Source organism: Phasianus colchicus, chromosome 24 (genome assembly GCF_987193195.1).
Source record: "Phasianus colchicus chromosome 24, bPhaCol1.hap1.1, whole genome shotgun sequence".
In the NCBI taxonomy this organism is placed as follows: domain Eukaryota; kingdom Metazoa; phylum Chordata; class Aves; order Galliformes; family Phasianidae; genus Phasianus; species Phasianus colchicus.
Window position 1 is genome coordinate 591,633 of NC_143459.1, and position 18,527 is coordinate 610,159.

The 18,527-nt window shown below is 53.6% G+C and overlaps 1 protein-coding gene across 3 annotated transcripts in view; it reads right to left on the reverse strand.

Moving 5' to 3' along the window:
- Positions 1–833: 833 nt before the first annotated feature.
- LOC149915091 (uncharacterized) overlaps positions 834–18,527 on the reverse strand; it is a 34,165-nt gene continuing 16,471 nt past the window's right edge. The window contains exons 1-10 of one of the 3 annotated variants that reach the window (XM_090124085.1): positions 8,281–10,550; positions 7,567–7,728; positions 6,804–6,881; positions 6,404–6,463; positions 5,995–6,063; positions 5,783–5,854; positions 5,590–5,691; positions 4,770–4,874; positions 3,905–4,052; positions 834–3,719 (exon numbers count right to left, since the gene is read on the reverse strand). In XM_090124085.1, coding sequence (XP_089980211.1) covers positions 3,665–3,719; positions 3,905–4,052; positions 4,770–4,874; positions 5,590–5,691; positions 5,783–5,854; positions 5,995–6,063; positions 6,404–6,463; positions 6,804–6,881; positions 7,567–7,728; positions 8,281–8,308 — 879 coding nt within the window. In that variant the 5' untranslated portion in view covers positions 8,309–10,550 and the 3' untranslated portion in view covers positions 834–3,664. Of the gene's footprint in view, positions 3,720–3,904; positions 4,053–4,769; positions 4,875–5,589; positions 5,692–5,782; positions 5,855–5,994; positions 6,064–6,403; positions 6,464–6,803; positions 6,882–7,566; positions 10,551–11,355; positions 11,502–18,527 lie in introns of those variants that run through there. The other 2 variants (XM_090124084.1, XM_090124086.1) reach the window with 2 other exon arrangements.

Sequence of the window (18,527 nt, forward strand, 5' to 3'; positions counted from 1 at the left end):
CCTGGCACCTATATGCAGTGCTGTATGATTTGAATATTGACAGATGGAGTAGCCAACTTTACGAACAACATGATGTTCAAACCGGGTTCCAGGCTCTCTTCTCAGTTCTTTACACATTTTTGGAATGCCGAGTTAGTGATCACGTTCACGCTCATGTTATCAACCTCCCTGAATGTATTCTTCTCTATTCATGTTACGTGGAAGAAGTGTTCTCCAAAACCAGAGAACATTGACTGGCACGTTGAGAATATGGAGAGGTTGATGTGTGGGGACCTGCAGCGTCATGGGATTTCACTCTTGAACACCTGTGGGATCCCTTGCTTAAAACTAAGCAAGTATTTAAGTCAGGGACGGTGCAGCGTGGAGAGATTTGATGAGGTACAACTTATTTGGGGCTTGGCTTGTGCTAACCGAGCTCTATGTAATACTATTCTGGAAAGTTTCCGAGCTGAGGTTCAAGCCAAAGGGGGAAGTCTCCAAATCAAGCCTGATCAGTCACAGGAGGTACCATTTTTGATGTCAGTTGCCCCTCTGGAGGGACAGAAATGGAAATGGGTGTCCTCGCATCCAGAACAGAAAGAAGACACAGAGGAAGTAGAGGAAGATCCTGGCCAGGGGCCGTCCCCAAAACCACCATCACTGAGAAAGGCAATGGAAAAAACTAAGAGATGTGGAGAGGAGAGTAAGGAGGAGGAAGTCACTGTTACCACTACTCGTCAAACTCTGAAGATGACTGAAATCCAAGGCTCAAGAAAGGAGTTTATTTTACATGGTGCCCAAACAAAACTATTGTCACCTGCTTGCTTCGGTGCTGGGACAACGGGGCCAGTAGTGTGTTTCTAGATGGTAATGAAGCTCACCAACTAGGAAGCATTGCCAGAGACTCAGCTACTGTCAGAGGGATTAGTAGATGTTTGGACAGAGTTGCCACCCTGGGAACGAGTGTTATCAGCCTTGAGGGAAAGATAGCCCTTCAAGGGTGATCTGAAGCCTGAGATGAAAAAGTGGAATACTGTCGAAAAAGGTATTCAGTCTTTGAGGGAAACAGCCGTGGTGGAAATGTTGTATGAAAAGCACTGGTCACATACTTACAGACATAACATACACATATTCAAAGTTCCACAAAAATGGGCCGGAATTCTAAGAAATTATTAACATATTGTCCCACCCTCTTGAGCATGCGTCCTAAAAATGTGGTGGGATCTCCAGCGGATGAAGGCCAGTAGTCTACTGTCGGAGAAAAGACCACGGGAGACAAGTCTCATGCTATCATGATCAACAGGTCTCAACTTTATTAAGTATATCGTGGCTATTTATACATGAAATAATTAGCTCATACATATTGCAAAAGCGAAGCTCATGATTGGAAATTCCTCTAATACCCGTGAAGTGGCATTTGTCTGCTTTATTGTTAAGCACTTCTCTATTTATACATGTTAACAGAGCATTCTGCAAAACACTCCTTAACCGTTCACACAGGTGCTTAGCCAATCAGAGCCGTGAGATGTTCCTTCTTCTTCTGAAGGTGTCCTTGGTTCTCATGCTGCTTATCTTGCTCCGCAGCTGCTGCTCTGTGCAGCCCCCCGACTCCAGAGCTGCTACTCTGAACAGTTTTTCCTTACGTTCCCACAGTCTACCTCACTGTGAACTTCCAACCTCTTAAGGGACAGTGACCCCCAAGTCCTTCTCCGCAGGGCTGCTCTCAAGGAGATCTTCCCCTGATTTGTATAAATACCCAGGATGGCCCCGGACCCAGCACCCTGCACTTGGCCTTCTTGAACCTCACTGTGTCTTCATGGGCGTGAATCCACTCCAGTTCTGTGAAAAGGCTGTCCTCACATTATGGAAAGGCTGTTCTCATGATTCAGGAGACAGCTAGAGATGGAGAATGGACGCATGGCACCTTATCTCTGACCAGCAAGGAAACCAGGAGAACGGAATGCAGACACTGCCAACTTCCAGCAGTTCAAATCTACTTCAAGACTCACTGCAAAGTCACAGCTAGAACAAGTATCACCTCAGTGTATCCAAGAGAAAGAACAGCAAAGGGATTTTTGTTTGATTGTTTTATGCTGGGTGTTAAATTGGTTGGTTTTGGGTTTTGTTTTTGTTTTTTGTTTTGAAGGAGCTCATCCGCAGCGGAGTTGGTTCCAGTTTGTGCAAAGGCGGCATGGGACACAGGGCATTGCTTTCTGCCAGCTGCATACAGATGCAGCGGGACAGGACGTAAGTGGATGCAGTTTAAAAACAAATCACCCCAGCTCTTGCTTGGGCTGTTGCCCTTTGTTGCTGGGCATCCTGGGGATCCCAAACCTGCCAGCTGCTGGCTCTCCACCATACATCCTCCCTTGGAGCCAAGCACGCCTTTCCCAGCAGCAAGCAGCAGGCTGGAGTCAGCACCAAGAACAAAACCTCCTTGCACCTCTCCCTGTCCTTCTTCCACACGCTGTCTCTTAGTTTCAGAAAGCAGGGCCAGACCCCAGTGAAACAAAAGCTCTGGGACAAAACTGCTGCTTTATTCTCCTCCTCCCCTTTCCTCGTCTACACCCCACAGAAAGGCCATCTGCCAAGCAAGGGGTGCAATTATCAGGTGTATGAGGGGCAGAGCAAACCAAGCTTAACTTCAAGGCTTGTTTCTTCCACATTACTGCCCCGACGTCTGATACAATCATATAATCATGGAATCATATAAAGGCCTGGGTTGAAAAGGACCACAGTGCTCATCTACTTTCAACCCGCCTGCTACTTGTAGGGTCACCAACCAGGCTACCACTAGCCCAGGCTGCCCAGAGCCACCTCCAGCCTGGCCTTGAATGCTTCTGGGGATGGGGCATCCACAACCTCCTTGGGCAGCCTGCTCCAGTGCTCCACCACCCTCTGTGTGAAAAAACTTCCTCCTAATATCTAGCCTAATCCTCCCCTGTCTCGGTCTAAAACCACTCCTCCATGTCCTATCACTATCCACCCTCGTAAACAGCCGTTTATCCAAGAAAAAGAACAGCGTAGGGTTTTTTGTTTGTTTGATTGTTTTATTGTGGGTGTTTAATTGGTTGGTTTTGGTTTTGGTTTTGGTTTTGGTTTGAAGGAGCTCATCCACATCCTGCACACGCTCCACCTGAACATCAAGTGGAGCAGGGGCTGGTCTTGCAGACGGAGTAATGCAGGAATTCTGTCAGGAACTTGAGGTGTATCTAGTTCATCATCTGAAACCTCTGCAACCAGACTGGAAGGGACCAGTCCTCCCGTGCCATCTGTCAGCTCTCCCTGAACCAGCCATCCTCATCCACATCTCCAAGGACGTTAACGTATTGTCCGGTGCTCGGAGGAAGCTCGCTTTCTGGGTCCTCATCAGGACCCTCAACAGGGTTGTAGCTATGGCGAGCTAAGAATCTTCAAATTATTGGTGATACTTGTCCTGGAGAGTGCAGGATGAAGGACAAAAGCTCTGCTGCTGATTCTCCGCTCTCACTTTCAGGGCCGTCTGCTGACCCATGGACCTCTTTCGCGGCTCTGAGTTCACGCTCCAGGCCTTCCAGATGACTTTGAAGACCTTTGGCCTCTTGGATGGCAGAATGGAATGGACCGGAACTATTGCTGAGATTCTTGTTTGACGGGGCAAGAGTCTCTTTTGTTGCCTCTCCCAGCTCCATTCTGCCCTCACCTCCTAGTTGGTCTCAGGATGAGCTGGTTCTGCTGCTTTCTCTTCTCTCTTGCACACTCTGTGAGAAGGAGTTTCAGAAAGCACTACTCACTGACAGGAAATAAGCGGAAACTTGAAAGACTTGGCAACGTAAGTCCTGGCAGTGTACTGCCAGCAGCTGATTTGGCCGTCCAGGATCCTGGCACTACAAATGCTTCGTTGCCAAATGCAGCAATCAGGTGTTTTGGGGAAAAGCCAACTCACGGGTATTTTTTGCACATCCATATCACAGCACCACAGGCCAGCACCAGCGCAGACAGCAGCACAGCTGAGAACATCACCATGGCTGCGATGTGGCGCTTCCGCACAGATTTGTGAACAGCAGCCTCTGTGCTTTTCCCGGCATTCATCCCTGGAAGAAACGAGACAATGTCCCACGTTACCTTCACCTGCGCTACAGATGATCTCTCAGTGTGCTTCACGGACCCAAGAGAGCTTCACTAGCGGGTGCCTCTGCCTCTGGTGCCTAAGCACCAGGGGACAAGTAGGATCGCTTCCACCTCTCGTTGGGTAGGGAGAGGCTGCACAGGCACTACCCGTGTCTTCCTCTGGGCCGAGGGCTGTGCCCTGGGATCTGCGCTTTGTCTGTGGGGAGCACTGCAGAGCAGAATCCCTCACGCTTTCCCCAGCGCGCGTGTCCTGAGCTCTCCCGCAGGACACCCCCCGGGCTCAAGGTCGGGCTGCAGCCAGCGCAGGGCACAGCCGGAGCCAGCCCAGGGGAGAAACACTCCTGCAGGCTCCTGCCACACAGGACCCCGCTCATTGCCCTCAGGTGGCTTTGTTGCAAAAGGGCAAAGCTCACAACTCTCTGGGAACTGCGAGTGGTGGGAGCTGAGCAGCGTCACAGAGGTCTGCAAGTACCTTCTCTGGCACGCCGCTGGAACAACTCTCCACACCCCACTGAGGCCAGCCATTTTCAGAGAGCCATCCCTGGCTTCTTTTACACGTGCTCTGTGCTCACACGCCCAGGTTTGGCTGCTGACCTGGTGTGCAAGGGCAGGCAGCAAGAGCCTGCAGGCACACAGCGACTCTGGTTAGTGACGCTGGATGAGCGCGGGACAGAAATTACCTGGCATGCCAGTTGTTGGCGCTGCCTGCGTTCCACTGTCCGAGACCGGCAGTGTGGGATGGCTGCCTTCCTGCAGTGCATCCTGCTCAGTTTCTTGGTCAGTTCCTTTAGAAGGAAAGCAGGACAGTAAGCTTGGACGTGATGTGCTCTCATCGGGAACTGAGCTACTCCAATCCCGAGCTCAGGCAAAGTCTGCTGGTCCCAGCCCCCCGCATCCACTGTCACCCCCTCCGTTGCCCAAGGGCATTTGGGCCCTCCGAGGAACTGGAGGGTGCCGACCCTCTCATGCCTCCTCAGGAATCAGCTCCTACGCAAGGCCCTCACACCCTGTGCTGTGAGCGTCACCACCCATCACGTTCCACCCACCACAGCCAGCTATCTGCAGGCTGAAATTCAAGCTCCAGCACAAGCACCTTCAGAATCAGCGTCTCCAGCTCATTTCCAGCATTAGCAAAGGCAGCCATCCCTGATCGGGATGCTCCTCCTGCCTTCAACTTGCTCAGCTGCACAGAGGGCTTTGTATGAACAGAAGCACGGCACTCGCCATCTGTGTGCCATCTGGGTGCCAGCGTCTGCACAAAGCAGCTCTGACAAGTAATGGTCGTGCTGGGGGAGCAGCTGCCGCTGGGTCTCGGCTGGATGCAGAGTGGCAGCAGACCATCTCTGGTGCTCGACAGTGCCTGCAAGGCGTTACATGGAACACCACCGCAGCACGGCTCTGCGCGATCCCTTCCTGCTGTGCAGGCTACGGCTTGTCCACACATGAACGTCAGACCTCAGCTTCCCAGGTCTCACGGTGAACACACTGACGTATACCTACCACGTGCTGCCTTCTCCATTTCCTTCAGCAGATCCTTTAGGAGACGGGATGAGCCCGGGGAGTATCTTCCTCTTCTGGGTTCATCCTTTCCTCTTTCCGGACCTGTACAGAATGTACGAAGTCAAATATCACGTGCATGAAGTTTTGGAGACCAGCGGTGAGTCAGCGGAGTCAGTAAAGACAAACTACTCACCGCTGGGATTCCAGCTGGGCTCCAGCGCGGGAGGAAACGAACGACCGGGCAAAGACATCCATGGGGGCACTTCTGCAACCAGAGACCCGTGAAAAGTTTCACTCATACACTACAGCATCACTGAGTAGCAGAGCATATGGGGGATCGTGCCATGAAACGGCACTGAAATGGGCAATGAAAGCTCTCGCAGGAATTACAAAGCCATGACTTACCCATGCCATCCTCCAGAGTTTCGGGCCCAGAGCTCAGAGCGGATCCTGGATCGCCTGCTCCAGTCACATCTGCAAACAAACGCAGGACAGAACAACTCCCATTAAACATCCTTCCAGGCAGAATGACACAGGATGCAATTAATGCCGGGAATTCCTTAGCAACACTATTCTCTCCCTTCCGCACAGGAGCACCTTGGAAACAGTTCCTGGCTGCCTGCAGGAGCACCACCGTCATACACAACTAACCCCGTGCAGAACTGCCCAGAGGAACGCCCTCCTGGAGCTCACCCCAGCTCTAACCTCAACCGCACGGACTGGATTAAACCTAGGCTTTGGTACGTCACTGCCTTGCTGAACTATCCCAGCCAAATATCATCTAATAGCAAGGAAATGAAACCTGGTGACTTACCTCCAGCATCCCCCTCAGATTCATAGACAGGATCCTCTTCTGTTGATTCACCAGCAGGGCCTGCAGGCACAAGTGTGATCAGACACAGGTGAGGAGAGCTTCCAGCACGTGTGGGGGCCTCCTTTTCCCTGAGTGACCTGTAGGCTCTGGCGGTGGGCCAGGGAATGCCACGGCCCAAATACAAAGCTCTGGGCTCTCTCAGCTGAGGAGGGGCAGCGGTAACCTTCCCACTGAAATGTGGCAGCTCTCCAAGTAAAGAAATACTCACAGCTCCACTGTGCATGCCCTTCAAGGCACAAACAGGCTCGGAAGATCTTGAGAGGATCTTAAGTAAAACTGCACCCAAGTAAACTAGGAGAGCGTGAACGTTTCTGCCTCCAAGTTAACAGACACAACTTACCTCTGGGTTGCCCCACAGGCACAGCCACAAAATCCGGACCCAAACGATCATTTGCAAAGGGAGCACCAAGCGCATCATCTAGAATCAAGAACAGACAAGAGAAATTCCCATTGCATGGTGTGATCTCCTTCTCCCTCAGTCACTGGATGTGGGTCGTGGAACGGCACGGGAGAAGGACTCAGGTCTCCAAAGTTGCAGAGTGGCCAGGATTGACCTGTAGGCTGGCACTGGCAGCGTACACAGTACTCTCCCCAAGCCGTGTGCCACATCCCTCATGGACCGCAGGGAAGAAGATGCAGCCCCCCGGGGCTTTCTTCCTGGGAGGCCGCTAATGACCAGGAAGGTCACGCTGAAGCACTGGAGGAAAGCACGCCTGTCTCCTCCTCTGGGCTGTGGGCCGGGGCTCTGTGCTGGAAACTGGCATTCATCTATGGTACCAGGAGTACCGCGAGCCTGGAGCAGAAATGCTCACGCTTTTCCCAGCACACATCGTTTGAGCTCTCCCCAGGACATCTCCCAGGATGAAGGCTGTGCTCCAGCCAGCAAGCAGCAGAGCCACAGCCCGGCATGGCTGGAGCCGGCTCAGGGGAGCAGCGCTGCCACAGGCTCCGCTCGGCTCCTGCGGTGCTGCCCATCACCCCCTGCCCAACACCACCCCCGTGGAAGGCAGGCCCCAGGGAAGTGTGGCACAGGGCCGTGGGGACGCAGCCTGACTTCTTGCCGCCAGTGCTGCTCAGTTTGGGTCCCATTTCTGCCCACCCACCTGCTCCCGGTGCTCGCCACGGAGCAGCACAGGTCTCCCGGAAACACATGGCCATCAGTAGGAGGAAGAGGACAAGGCGGGCAGGGGCCATGGCCCCCCACACTCGCACCATGCTTCCAACACCACCGCTGCAGCCACAGTGAGTGTCGCACAGAGCGAAGCCTGCGGCACAGCACAGCACAGTCAGAGGACGGGGCATTGTGACCTCACGGCTCCGAGATTCCGGGTGGCGGCTCCCCGCGGGCTGCCGCTCTTGTGATGCACTGCACCAGGGTGCTTACGTCATGGAAACGCAGACTCATAGAATGCCTTGGGTTGGAAGGGACAGTAAAGAGCTTAGAACCCCAGCCCCACTGCCGTGGGCAGGGATGCCACCCACGCGGTCATGCGGCCCAGAGCCCCATCCACCTCCAGGGATGGAGCAGCCACAGCTTCGCCTGGCAGACTTTCATAGTGCTTCAGCTACCCCAAGAGGGAAATATTTACAGCTCTGTGCTCCCACGACACCTCAGGCCATTGAGGACGAGATGCAATGTGGAAATGGGGTCTGGATCAAGGGCGCTATCGCACAGGCTATCCATGCATGCGAAACGTGCTGCAATTAAGCAAGCCGAGCAAAGAAAGCCTCTCCGGTATGGAGGGTGATGGCTGAAATACAAACATGGGGAAGCTGACCTTCCCACAAACCTGCCAAGTCAAGTGTCACCTGCTTACATTTTTGTTGATAGATCTCCAGTTTCATCTGCTTTCCTTCAGTTTGGCAGTACCTCGGCTAAGGACATCCCCTTTCCTGCACCAACTGTATTTCCCACGTAGCGTAGCGCGCTTCCAAGCCTGAATTTAATCGCAGAAATTGAAGGCTTGCTGGCTGGCACCTCCCATCCCCAAAGTCCCAGTGAACTCACCCACTGCTGGCAACTGGACGCTCGGTGGCGAGAGGACCATCACCTATAGGTAGGTCCCACCTGGCTCTCCAGAAACTGCTGCACTTTTGGATGCGGAGCAACAAACACAGCGTCCATACAACTCCGCCACTGCATCAGACCCTGCCACTTTCCCTACGACCAGGCAAAGTGCACAAGGCAAGCTGAACTGCTGAACCAGGCCCCACACAGGGCTTGTGCTTACGTATTTGTAATCAAAATACAGCATGCATTTTTTCATTCCTCTTGTCTAGTTACCTCGTGACAATAAGCCCTGTTTAGTGCTTATTTCTTATCTTTGTATTATTCCTTGAGTAATAGCTTCCAGCATGTGCACCCATGCAGAGAGGAGTTATTGAGTGAGGTGGTCAGAAGGGCAGCAGCTCCTGGCTGGCCACGTGCACGGGCTTCTCAGCCACATATGCCAGCGAGGTGTGGGCACAGCCGGTAGAACAGCTCCTGGTGGTAATTCTTGGTCACAGAGCACTGCAGTGCCCGGAACAAAGCCAGCAGCCCGTCCCTACAGAGACCCCTGTCAGGTGGGGCTGGGGCTGCAGCAGCCCCGCCTCTTCCCAGTCTTAGCAAACGGCAAGTCAGTCCAACAGCTCTGCTTTGAGTAGAACCGGAATTTATCTCAGGCACGAGGTCCTGAAATCTGGAAAACCCCGATGTTTCCAGGTGCAGGTAGTACAGGCAAGCATAGACATCAGATGGCCATCACAGCTCTGGGGGAGGTGCTGTGTTTTTCTAAGACTTGGTTATCCTAGTCTCTGGAGGATGATGTCAAAATAACCACTTTGTCACAGGCACGTTTATGGCAAAGGACATACTCATAATTGAGAGCAGCTTACTGTATTTAAGCAAGCAACCAAAACTCCTAAAAAGTGAGGACAGGTCCGTCAGAAACCTTCACTGCCGTGCTTGCATCCAGCTTCGTCTGCATGCAAAACATTGTCACGATAGTGACAGTTTTCTTCTTATGAGGTCTGGGTTTGGTCACTCTCAGCATCCAGCAACAGGAAATGCTGCACGCAACTGCAGCAGCTACAACCCAGTGTGCAGATGGACGCCAGGATCACTAGCACAACAACACATCATCAGTAGGGTAAAACTAAGCTGTCACACGACGGTCTGCGTCTTGCTCTTGGCCTGCTTACAGCCTGTGCTTGGTTTTGGAGACAAACCTTTAAACTTCTACCAAAGTAGCTCACAGTGCCAGCTGCTAGGATCTCTGAAGCCTCTCGGTGCAGGGCAGTGCAGGTGAGCACGAGGAGTCTGCTCTCAGAGCGGTCCTTCTTTGCCACTGCCTACAGAGCAGGCATTCATAAGGCCATTCTCGTGCGATAAGAGGCGTGGGAGGGAAGCGTATCATCCCCTCACATCAACATCCTGGCTGGATCCATTCCTACTACTTCTCTCTTTAACATCACAGCTCCTGGGTAATGTGTGCACAGCCTCATGTGTTTGTCAGCTGTACCTGAGTAGCCAGGCTTCGGGCCAAATGGTACACAGACATCCAACTAGACCAACTTGGGATGGCTTAAAGCAGGCTGGGGAATGCTGTCCCCTCTTGAAGGCTGGCCCAGGTTGAGACGCTGTGCTCAGAGGGGCTGCCTTGCCACAGCAGTATTGCCAAGCTTAGCTGATACACTGTGACATTCCCCGACCCTTCTGCTTGTGGGGAAGCAGACAACGTGAACGTCTGAATCATTAAACAACGAGCCAACGTGATATGCTCCATTCTACAGCCTGGATCATCTTATGGCTCAGGTGCTTTGCATGTCGATCTTCCCCTGGTAGAGCTCAGCCTGCTGTGGGCTGTTCCTGTTCAACCAAGTTAACCCCTGCATCCTGCTGACATAAGAACTGCCTTCCAGTAGGAACAAAAGCTGGACTTACAGCAACTGTGCTATCCAAAGAAGAGCAACGCTCGTATCAAATGGGAAGCAGCAAATATTCTGGAAAAGCAGCTATCTCTACTCCACCAGTGGCAATAACTGCAGTGACTGTGCAAATTTCATGGGAAGGTCGGGGTATCAAAGTAGATGGAACAAACTCAGCGCTCCTTCAGAATAATAATTGCTTGTGCTCTTCACACTTACTCATCTAACATGCAGAGGAAACTTTCTTCCTGGTGCAGGCCTGTTTCTTTCCACTGGACCAGGTGCGCTTCCGGTCTTAGCAGTTACTCAAGGAAAGCTGTAGGTTCCAGGGCTGGGCACAAACACGTTGCAGTTATTTCCTCACTCTTAGCACCTAAGCTCAACTCTGCAGTGCAGGCGGAGAACTGGGCAACAGCTGCAGGGCCCGTGCAGTCTTTGCCATGCAGCTGGACAGCCCTGCTGATTAACCTATAGACGCTGCGCAGAAGAAACAACCAGGAAAGCAGCTGTCAGAGTATCGCACATTAAGTGCAAGACTCTGTTTCTCAGCATCAACGCTAATGAATACCAAGAGCTTTCTTTAAATCTGCTGCTTGCTATTTGTCTTCTAAGATGCTTGTAAGGATCAACGGATCATGCATTGTGTCGTACTGCAAGATAGCTCAAGTGCAAAAGCACACAGAAGCACTGAAGAAAGTGATTTTAGAAAGAAAAGAGAGAGTAGGGGGACGGATTTAAGTTACTCTGTACAGCCTGTCAATGTGAGGATCTAACAGCAGCAGCCAAACTTTCAGCTATGTGTTCTCGTAGAGCATCCCTGGCTTCTCGGAAAGATACTGGTATCCACATTTGCCATATTCTTATATCAGCCCAGAAGTCTGTTGTCTCCTCAACAGTAGAAGCATATGTCAAGTACCTTGGGGGAGATCTGAACTTGATCAAGGTGTCTGATCAAGCTAAAGCTAATGGAGGAAGACACTCACTCGCTCTATCTCCAATGAGCGGGCTGGATTTGGAGCGGAAGAGGACATCTGAGAGGTTCAAGATGAATTCCACAACGGCTGACTGCATCTGCACCTCCCCGAAGGCAGCTCTTCCGCTGACGCAGGCAGACTCACTCTGCTGTGATCTGAAGAAAAAACAGAGGAAGTAAAGCTGCCAACAGGCAGAAGACTGGGAAGGCACCTCTGGCTGTGCAAGATGTGTTGATTTTGGAGGGGACGGTTTACAAAGGCTGCGTGTGTTTATTTTGAGGTTTCTTTTCAACCCTGTTTACAAGATGTCAAGCATGTGCCCACTCTGGTGCATGTCAGCGTGTCCCTGTTTCAATTCTGAATGACACTGGCCCAACACATACCGACTTCCTTTGGAGCCCAGCACGCCTTTGGCGTCTCTGAAAATGATGCGGGGCCCACTCCTCCCTGCTGAAATACACGGCCACCTCTGCAAAAGGTACGGGCTCCTGCAAGTGCTCCTTGCCGGGAACAGCCAAGGCCCAGGGAAGCAGCTTGGAGAGGAGAGAAACTCCCGTCCCTGCGGCTTCTTTGTTCCCAGCACACAGACGATGGCTGAGGACACCTCACTCTCACCCTGCACTCCTATCTCTTGCTCCTTGCCCTCTCCTGGCTGTTCCCCAAGCCCCTGCCTGAGATCGACATGCTGTGGCCAGTTGCTGCTCTGCTGCAGGCAGATGTTAAATTGCTGGGACAAGAGGAACAAAAGGCAGGAGAGGTGTGAGGGAATGCAGCAATCCCTGCCAAACCCTCACCAGCCCACCTGCAGGGCACCGCCTAGGGGTAAAAGCCAGCTGGGACTCAGACCAGCAGCACTGCTCTTACCAGGCTTCCTTCCCAGCAAAGCCAGTATGATGGTGCGTTCCCTTCTCTCCCTTTCTTTCTTCCTTTCTCCCACCTTCCTCCCTCATCCTGGCACAGGAAGACAGTGAGCAACACTCCTGGCTAAATCAGTTAGCGATCACAGAACCGTCTCAAACTGGGACGCTGAAAGAACTCACAGCAGACCTCTGGCTCAACAGCTGAGGGCCAATTGAGCATGTGCCTAAAAACAAAGCACAGCAATGGGTCAATCATCTTACCACCAAAATAGAGAGCAGCACAAGCACCTCTTAAGCTCTCCTGCACAGCAGCAGGCTGCAGGACAAGCTCTGTTCTTGAGCAGGGATGCCTCGAGGTCACACCTGCACAGAGATCCTTTGCTTTGTCAGCTTCACTAAGGTTATATCTTTGATTGTGCACGTAGGATCCCTTAGTCACAAACTCCTGAACGCGTCTGGGACTAGGAGTGGATCCAGCTGTGCTGAGGAACCTTACCTCTGTGGTTTGAAGAGTTCAGACAGCAATGGGGTTTGCTCTGATCCTCATGACACAGCAGGAGAGCGTCCTGTAGGTGTGTGTGTGTGTGTGTGGGCGTGTGTAACCCTGTCCTCCATGTGGAAAATAACCAAGTGTATCCAGCCATCTCCAGTCTTGTTAATCTACTACAGCATATCTATGTTCATCAATACATACATTCCTGCTCCCCCCTCAGGAGTGTATACTGTAACTGTATCTATCTGCTATAAATTGCTGCAGTCTGCATGATAGCAACTAGGGACACTAACTATTGTAAGAGTCATGGAGTAAACTCCAGTCCCAAATTCTTACATGAATGGGCTCATGACAACTGTTATAATTGAGAAACAAGGGACCATCAGAAGCCATCACAGGATGAAAGGGGGAAAAGGTATTATCTGCAAAATGCCACGTTTGGAAGTTACATATGAAGCAAGGGAGAACATAAATAAGTGGAACAGGGAGCAGAAACTAAAGGAAAGAATTTTATTTTATTTTTTAATAACCTACAGAAATTGATTTTGCTTGGGTCGTATCAGGCACTCAGAACTATGCTGCACACTATGCACAGGGGTGGATATGGAAATGCATCATACTGCGTAGCTACAAATCTGGGAGTCTAGACTCTCAGTGAGGAATCAGAATCATCACACAATTGAAGCCCAGAATCGTCACAGAGTCAAAGAATCTAGAACTGGGAAAAAAAAAAAATCACAGAATCTGAAATAACAGAACTTACACTCACAGGAGCTAGTATCCTCGTAGCATACTCATACAATCCTCGGACTCTAGAATCCTAGACTCTAGTAACCCCATCATAACCCCACAGTATTGAATCACCACATTTTGTTTCCTCACTCCCACAGAGGGAAACCTTCCATAGAGCATGCTCACAATTGATGGTATCAGTCAGCATCACCCAGCACTCCTTATGGAACGGGTTATCTAGAATATCAAAGCACTGCCAGTTACAAGCGCTCAGGGGTTCTTCCTCAAAAGATGAAGTTTTAATACCGTTATTCATTCTAATTTGGATACGGGAAGGGAACCGAGGTCCAGAATCTTTATGAAAGGAATCCAACACCACTGTGCCCTTCACAAAACCTCTCCCATTTGCCACAACACAGGGAAATGGGGAAAGTGAACCTTCATCCTGGTTTTCCACCACCCCTCAGGTCAGTCCTGGGGATACTTGGGACCTTCCCGGAGACACCGGGAGCCCCCAGGACCCGCCCTAGACATTTTGCTGCCACAAGCCCACCAGCACCCAGGGTGTATCCCTGGCATCCCATAGGGGGTGGTAGCCCAGGCAGGATGCAGTGTGATAGAGCCACGTGGCTCCGTGGCAGGAGTATCACATGTGCTTCTCCCTGTCCCCAGCTAAAGTTCTCAGAGGGGCACACAGAGGTAGCAGCGGGCTGTGGACACGACCAAGAGGCACTCAGGGTGACAGGATGTAGCCACAGCTTGGGGACAGTGGCCAGGTGCTGGAGACATTCGTATGGCAGGACACAACCACAGCTTGGGGACACGAGGGCCAACAAAAGGGACCTTGCTCAGACCACTGGGACAACAGTGCCACGCGTGAACACGCTGCCACCCGCCTAGTGAAAGTCGTGTCCTTGCTGCAGCTGTGTCCCCAGAGGGCTTTATTTGGTGCCACAAACCTCAGATCCCCTAAACAGGGCAAAACCACAGAATTCCAGACCAAGCAATTGTCGGGAGCTTCCATTTCGTCACTGTGAGGCCAAGGTCCCCACAGGCCAGGTGACACCGCTGAGACACCGAGTGATCAGTGGCAGCACTGTTGATGGCAGCATCAGCTCAAGGGGACGCAGCACTGGAAACGCAGCGACAGTGAGAACGCCATCAGTGACAACCACAACCTCCAAGTCCATTGGACACAGCACTGGCGGTGAGCGACAGTGACACCGCAACAACGACGCCAGGAGCTCCCCACGGCTGCCAGCACTGCCCCACCGGTGTTCCCATTCTCACAGCTCCCCGCGGATGTCGGGCAGCAGGTGGCAGGCGGTGATGGTGGCCACGGTGGCAGACACAGCGCGCAGGTCACGGCGCACCAGGCACAGGCAGTGCGCGGTGGCAGCTGCCCCAGCTTGCGCTTGGCCCAGGGGCCCCCCCAGGCCTTCCAGCAGCCGCGCAGCCCCACCGAAACTGCCTCCCAGTGCCTCAGCCATCGCGCCCCGCAGCCGCCCCTCGCCCGCCCCCAGCCGCTGCTGCAGCAGTGAGGGGCCCCCCCGGGACACCCCTGGCAGCGGCACTCGGGCCGCACTGTCCTCTTCCTCCTCCTCCTCGGTCTCCGACGCCTCCCCCGGAACCTTCAGCCCCGCTGCGGGGGTCCCGGCCGCGCCCCCCTCCGGCTCCGGCTCTGAGTCGCTCTCCGAGGCCTCGCCCAGCACCAGCGTGAGGGAAAGAGGGGCGGCCATGGTCTGCGAGAGGGGAACAAAAGGGAGGAGGGGGAGTCGGGGGAAGAACGGCCCCATCAGGCACGGAGACCGCCGGCCCCTTCTCCCGAGTCTCAGGGGAATACCCCGCACAACAGGCCCGTGCCCCCCCGGCCTCGTGAGAGCCCCGCTTCCCCACCCCCTTCCCAGCCCCACGGGGCCCCCAGAACACGTCCCGGCACCCGCAGCTCCAGGAGGACGCCTCGGATTCCCTTCCCAGCCCGACGTGACCCCCCCCCCACGCCCCTACAACACGCCAGACCCACCGCCCAGCCCCGCAAGGACCCGCATTTCCTCAGCCCCATACCGCCGGCTCCCCAGGTCACGTGACGCCCACCCCGGCAGCGTCGCGTCGCGTCGCGTCGCGTCGGGTGACGTCACGCCTCCGCGCGCCCGGTACTCGGACTCGCCCTCCCCCGGACCGCGCACGCGCAGAGCGGGCACCCCGCGTGGCCTCGTTCGTCCAATCGTCCCTCCTCCCAAGCCTTAAGTGACAGCCAGGGCAGCCAATTGGCTCCGCAGAGACGAAGGGGCGGACGGGGCTCTCCCGGAAGAAGGGTCGGGGGGCAGGGCGTGCATATAACAGGCGGCAGTGGCAGCCAATGGGATGACCGAACGGGGCACGGCTGGCCAATAGCAGGCGCGGGGGGCGGGGCGTGCAGGAGGCCGTGCGGGGCCGCAGCCCGTGCCTGGTGCGCGGTTGTCCGGTGCGGCTGTGCGGGCCGGCGTTGAAGGGTGAGAAAGGCCCCGTAGTAAAAAAGGGAGGAAAAGGCTTCACAGGGACTAAGGATGGGGCTGGTGGGGGGGGAGAGAGTTAGAGATAGTTTGTAGAAGCAAGAATGTTAGAAAAATAAGGGATGGCAGACACTGGGTCTGGGATAACGAGGGGATGAAGGCCGTAAAGAGAAGGGTTTGAGAACAGCCTGAGGACGCCTGGCAGGGAGGTGATTCGATGTCCGCAGGGCAAGCTGGAACTGGGCTGGGGGGGCTGGCCCTCCCGCAGGGTCAGAAGTTAACAGGGAGAAAGACTAGGAGCCTTCGTGAGGAAGATGAGGATTCTTCATCCCGCGACCACCAGGAGGAGACCCTCGCCACTCACTGTGCACGCGCGAGTGGGGGGGAACCGCATGCTAATGGGTTCTGGGAATGTAATGAAGATGCATCCCAATTCCTGGAAACTACTGGTTATGTATTAGTTCGGCCTGTATCTGTAGCACCCTTTTTCCTGACGCTGTGCGAGTTAGGAGCAGCTCTCCCCCTTGCACCCGGCGTATGCGCAGCCCTGATTAAACATACCTGCTTCTATAACTACTTTGTGGTTACAGAGTCTGAGGCCACCCGTCAGTGTGCGCCGCTCCTTGGGGCAGCGCGATTAAGTTGGAAATGCCTGATTTGGGGTCAGATATGTAAAGCAAGAGGTAAAAGGGTACATGGATTTGAGAGTTGGAAATGCCAGATTATGGGTTTGGGGATGGAAAACAAGGGAAAGCTTAGACGGATTTGGGGCTTAGAAATGCTAGATTTGGGCTGGAGATGAAAAGCAAGGGGTAAAAGGGAAGGGTGCATGGATTTGGGGGTTGGAAATGACAGATTTGGATTTGGAGGGATAAGGGAAGGTTGCTGCAGAAGGGTGGATGGATTTGGAGGCTGAAGATACAAGTCTAGAGGAAGGAGAGGGTGGGGAACAAGGATCCCTTGAGAATACAGTTGGGGAAGAAGAGTTGAATTTCAGCACAAAATCAGTAATTTTGGTGCAATGGGACTCACCGCATCGCAGCACCAACCACCCTGGACAGAAAAAGGCCATGAAGCACCACCTTCACAGCTCAGAGGCTGTGAGACTAGGATGGTTTGGACAGTTACTCTGAGAACTGCTGTTACCCCACTAACATAGCAGTGAAGGAGAGGGGCAAGCAGGGGGTCCTCCCTCTGCCCTGCTTTACCTCATTGTCCTCCTTCTCACCTTAAACAGAGCATCCAGCTGCAGGGTTAGGGACCCCGCCCTGCCCCACTGTACCCCATAAACCCTCATAGGTGGGCAGTGGGATCCATTCTACTCCAAGGAACCCATTCGCACCTGTAAGAAGGGGACCCATGTGGCAAGGACCCATCTCACCCCACATCCCACTAAAAGGGAGCAATGAACCACCATACCTAAGATCCATCCTGCACACAGACCCCATAACCCCATCCCAAATGGACAGGGGATACAGGGGCACTCACCATGCTGGAGCCACGGAGCTGAACCTCCTCCAAAGTTTCCAAGGTTTGAAGCAGCCAAGGAAGTGGCTCGAGCCAATGGGATGCAGGTTCTGTACCTCCAGGGCCACCCCCGCTGGTCCCCATGGAGGGGACAGGGCCTGGGGGCACTGGTCTCTGGGGCAGAAATCATTTCCTCGGTTGATCCTTCCATCCACCTATATTTCCATCCATCCTTTCACGCGATGATCCTTCAATCCACTCAATCCATCCGTCCAAAAGTTCTTTCCTGTGTTGATCCCTCTTGTTCATGTATTCCTCTCTCCATCTGTGCGAATCCAAGCAGCCTCACCATTACCCACCAGAACCTCCTCTGGAGCTTTGGGGGATTTCTCCACATGCCTTCAGGCATTTCCTTGTGAACCTGCTGGCAGTGTCCTCGCTTAATCATAGTGCTGATTTTCTGGTTCCTCCCACAGCATCACGGCATCCCTTTACTCAGCAGCCCTCCCCATTCACATTTCAAAGCCTCCCTCATGAAGCTGCCGTCCTACTGATGAAAATATCCTCACATCCCTTAGGGAGGTAGGTCCCACCTCTTCCAAGCAGACACCAATCCTCAAATAGGTCCTCCAGCCACAGAACCCAAGGCCCTGCTACCAGCTCCAGTCCTGCAGCCAACGACTGGCACGCATCGGCAGTGCCCTCATCTTCACGCCTGTCCCACAGCAGCACCAGGGCCCCGTGCCCCTGACTACTGGCCCGAGAGCTCTGCAGTCACTTTTGATGCCATTCACATGTCCCCCAGCAGCATCACCTGTGCCCACCTTTCCTGGTGGCCTCACACGGTGATCCGCACAAGGAATAAGGTTGGGTGCACCTCTGCCTCCTCCCCAGCGCTGAGGGCACTGGAGCTGCATTGGAGCTGCGAGCCCTTCTGTGGGGCAGGAGCATCCCCTGCTTCCAGGAGTCTCCAGCTTCAGTCCAGCACCAGATGTGAGGCTGGGGTGCCACGGGGCTGCAGTGCAGGGCCTGCAGCTCAGAAAAGCCCCTGAGCACTGCGGAGAGAAGCAGGCGGTCTGTGATGCCTTCAGAGCGTTATAAACCAACAGTTACAAACTCCTGCAAAAGCAAACAAGA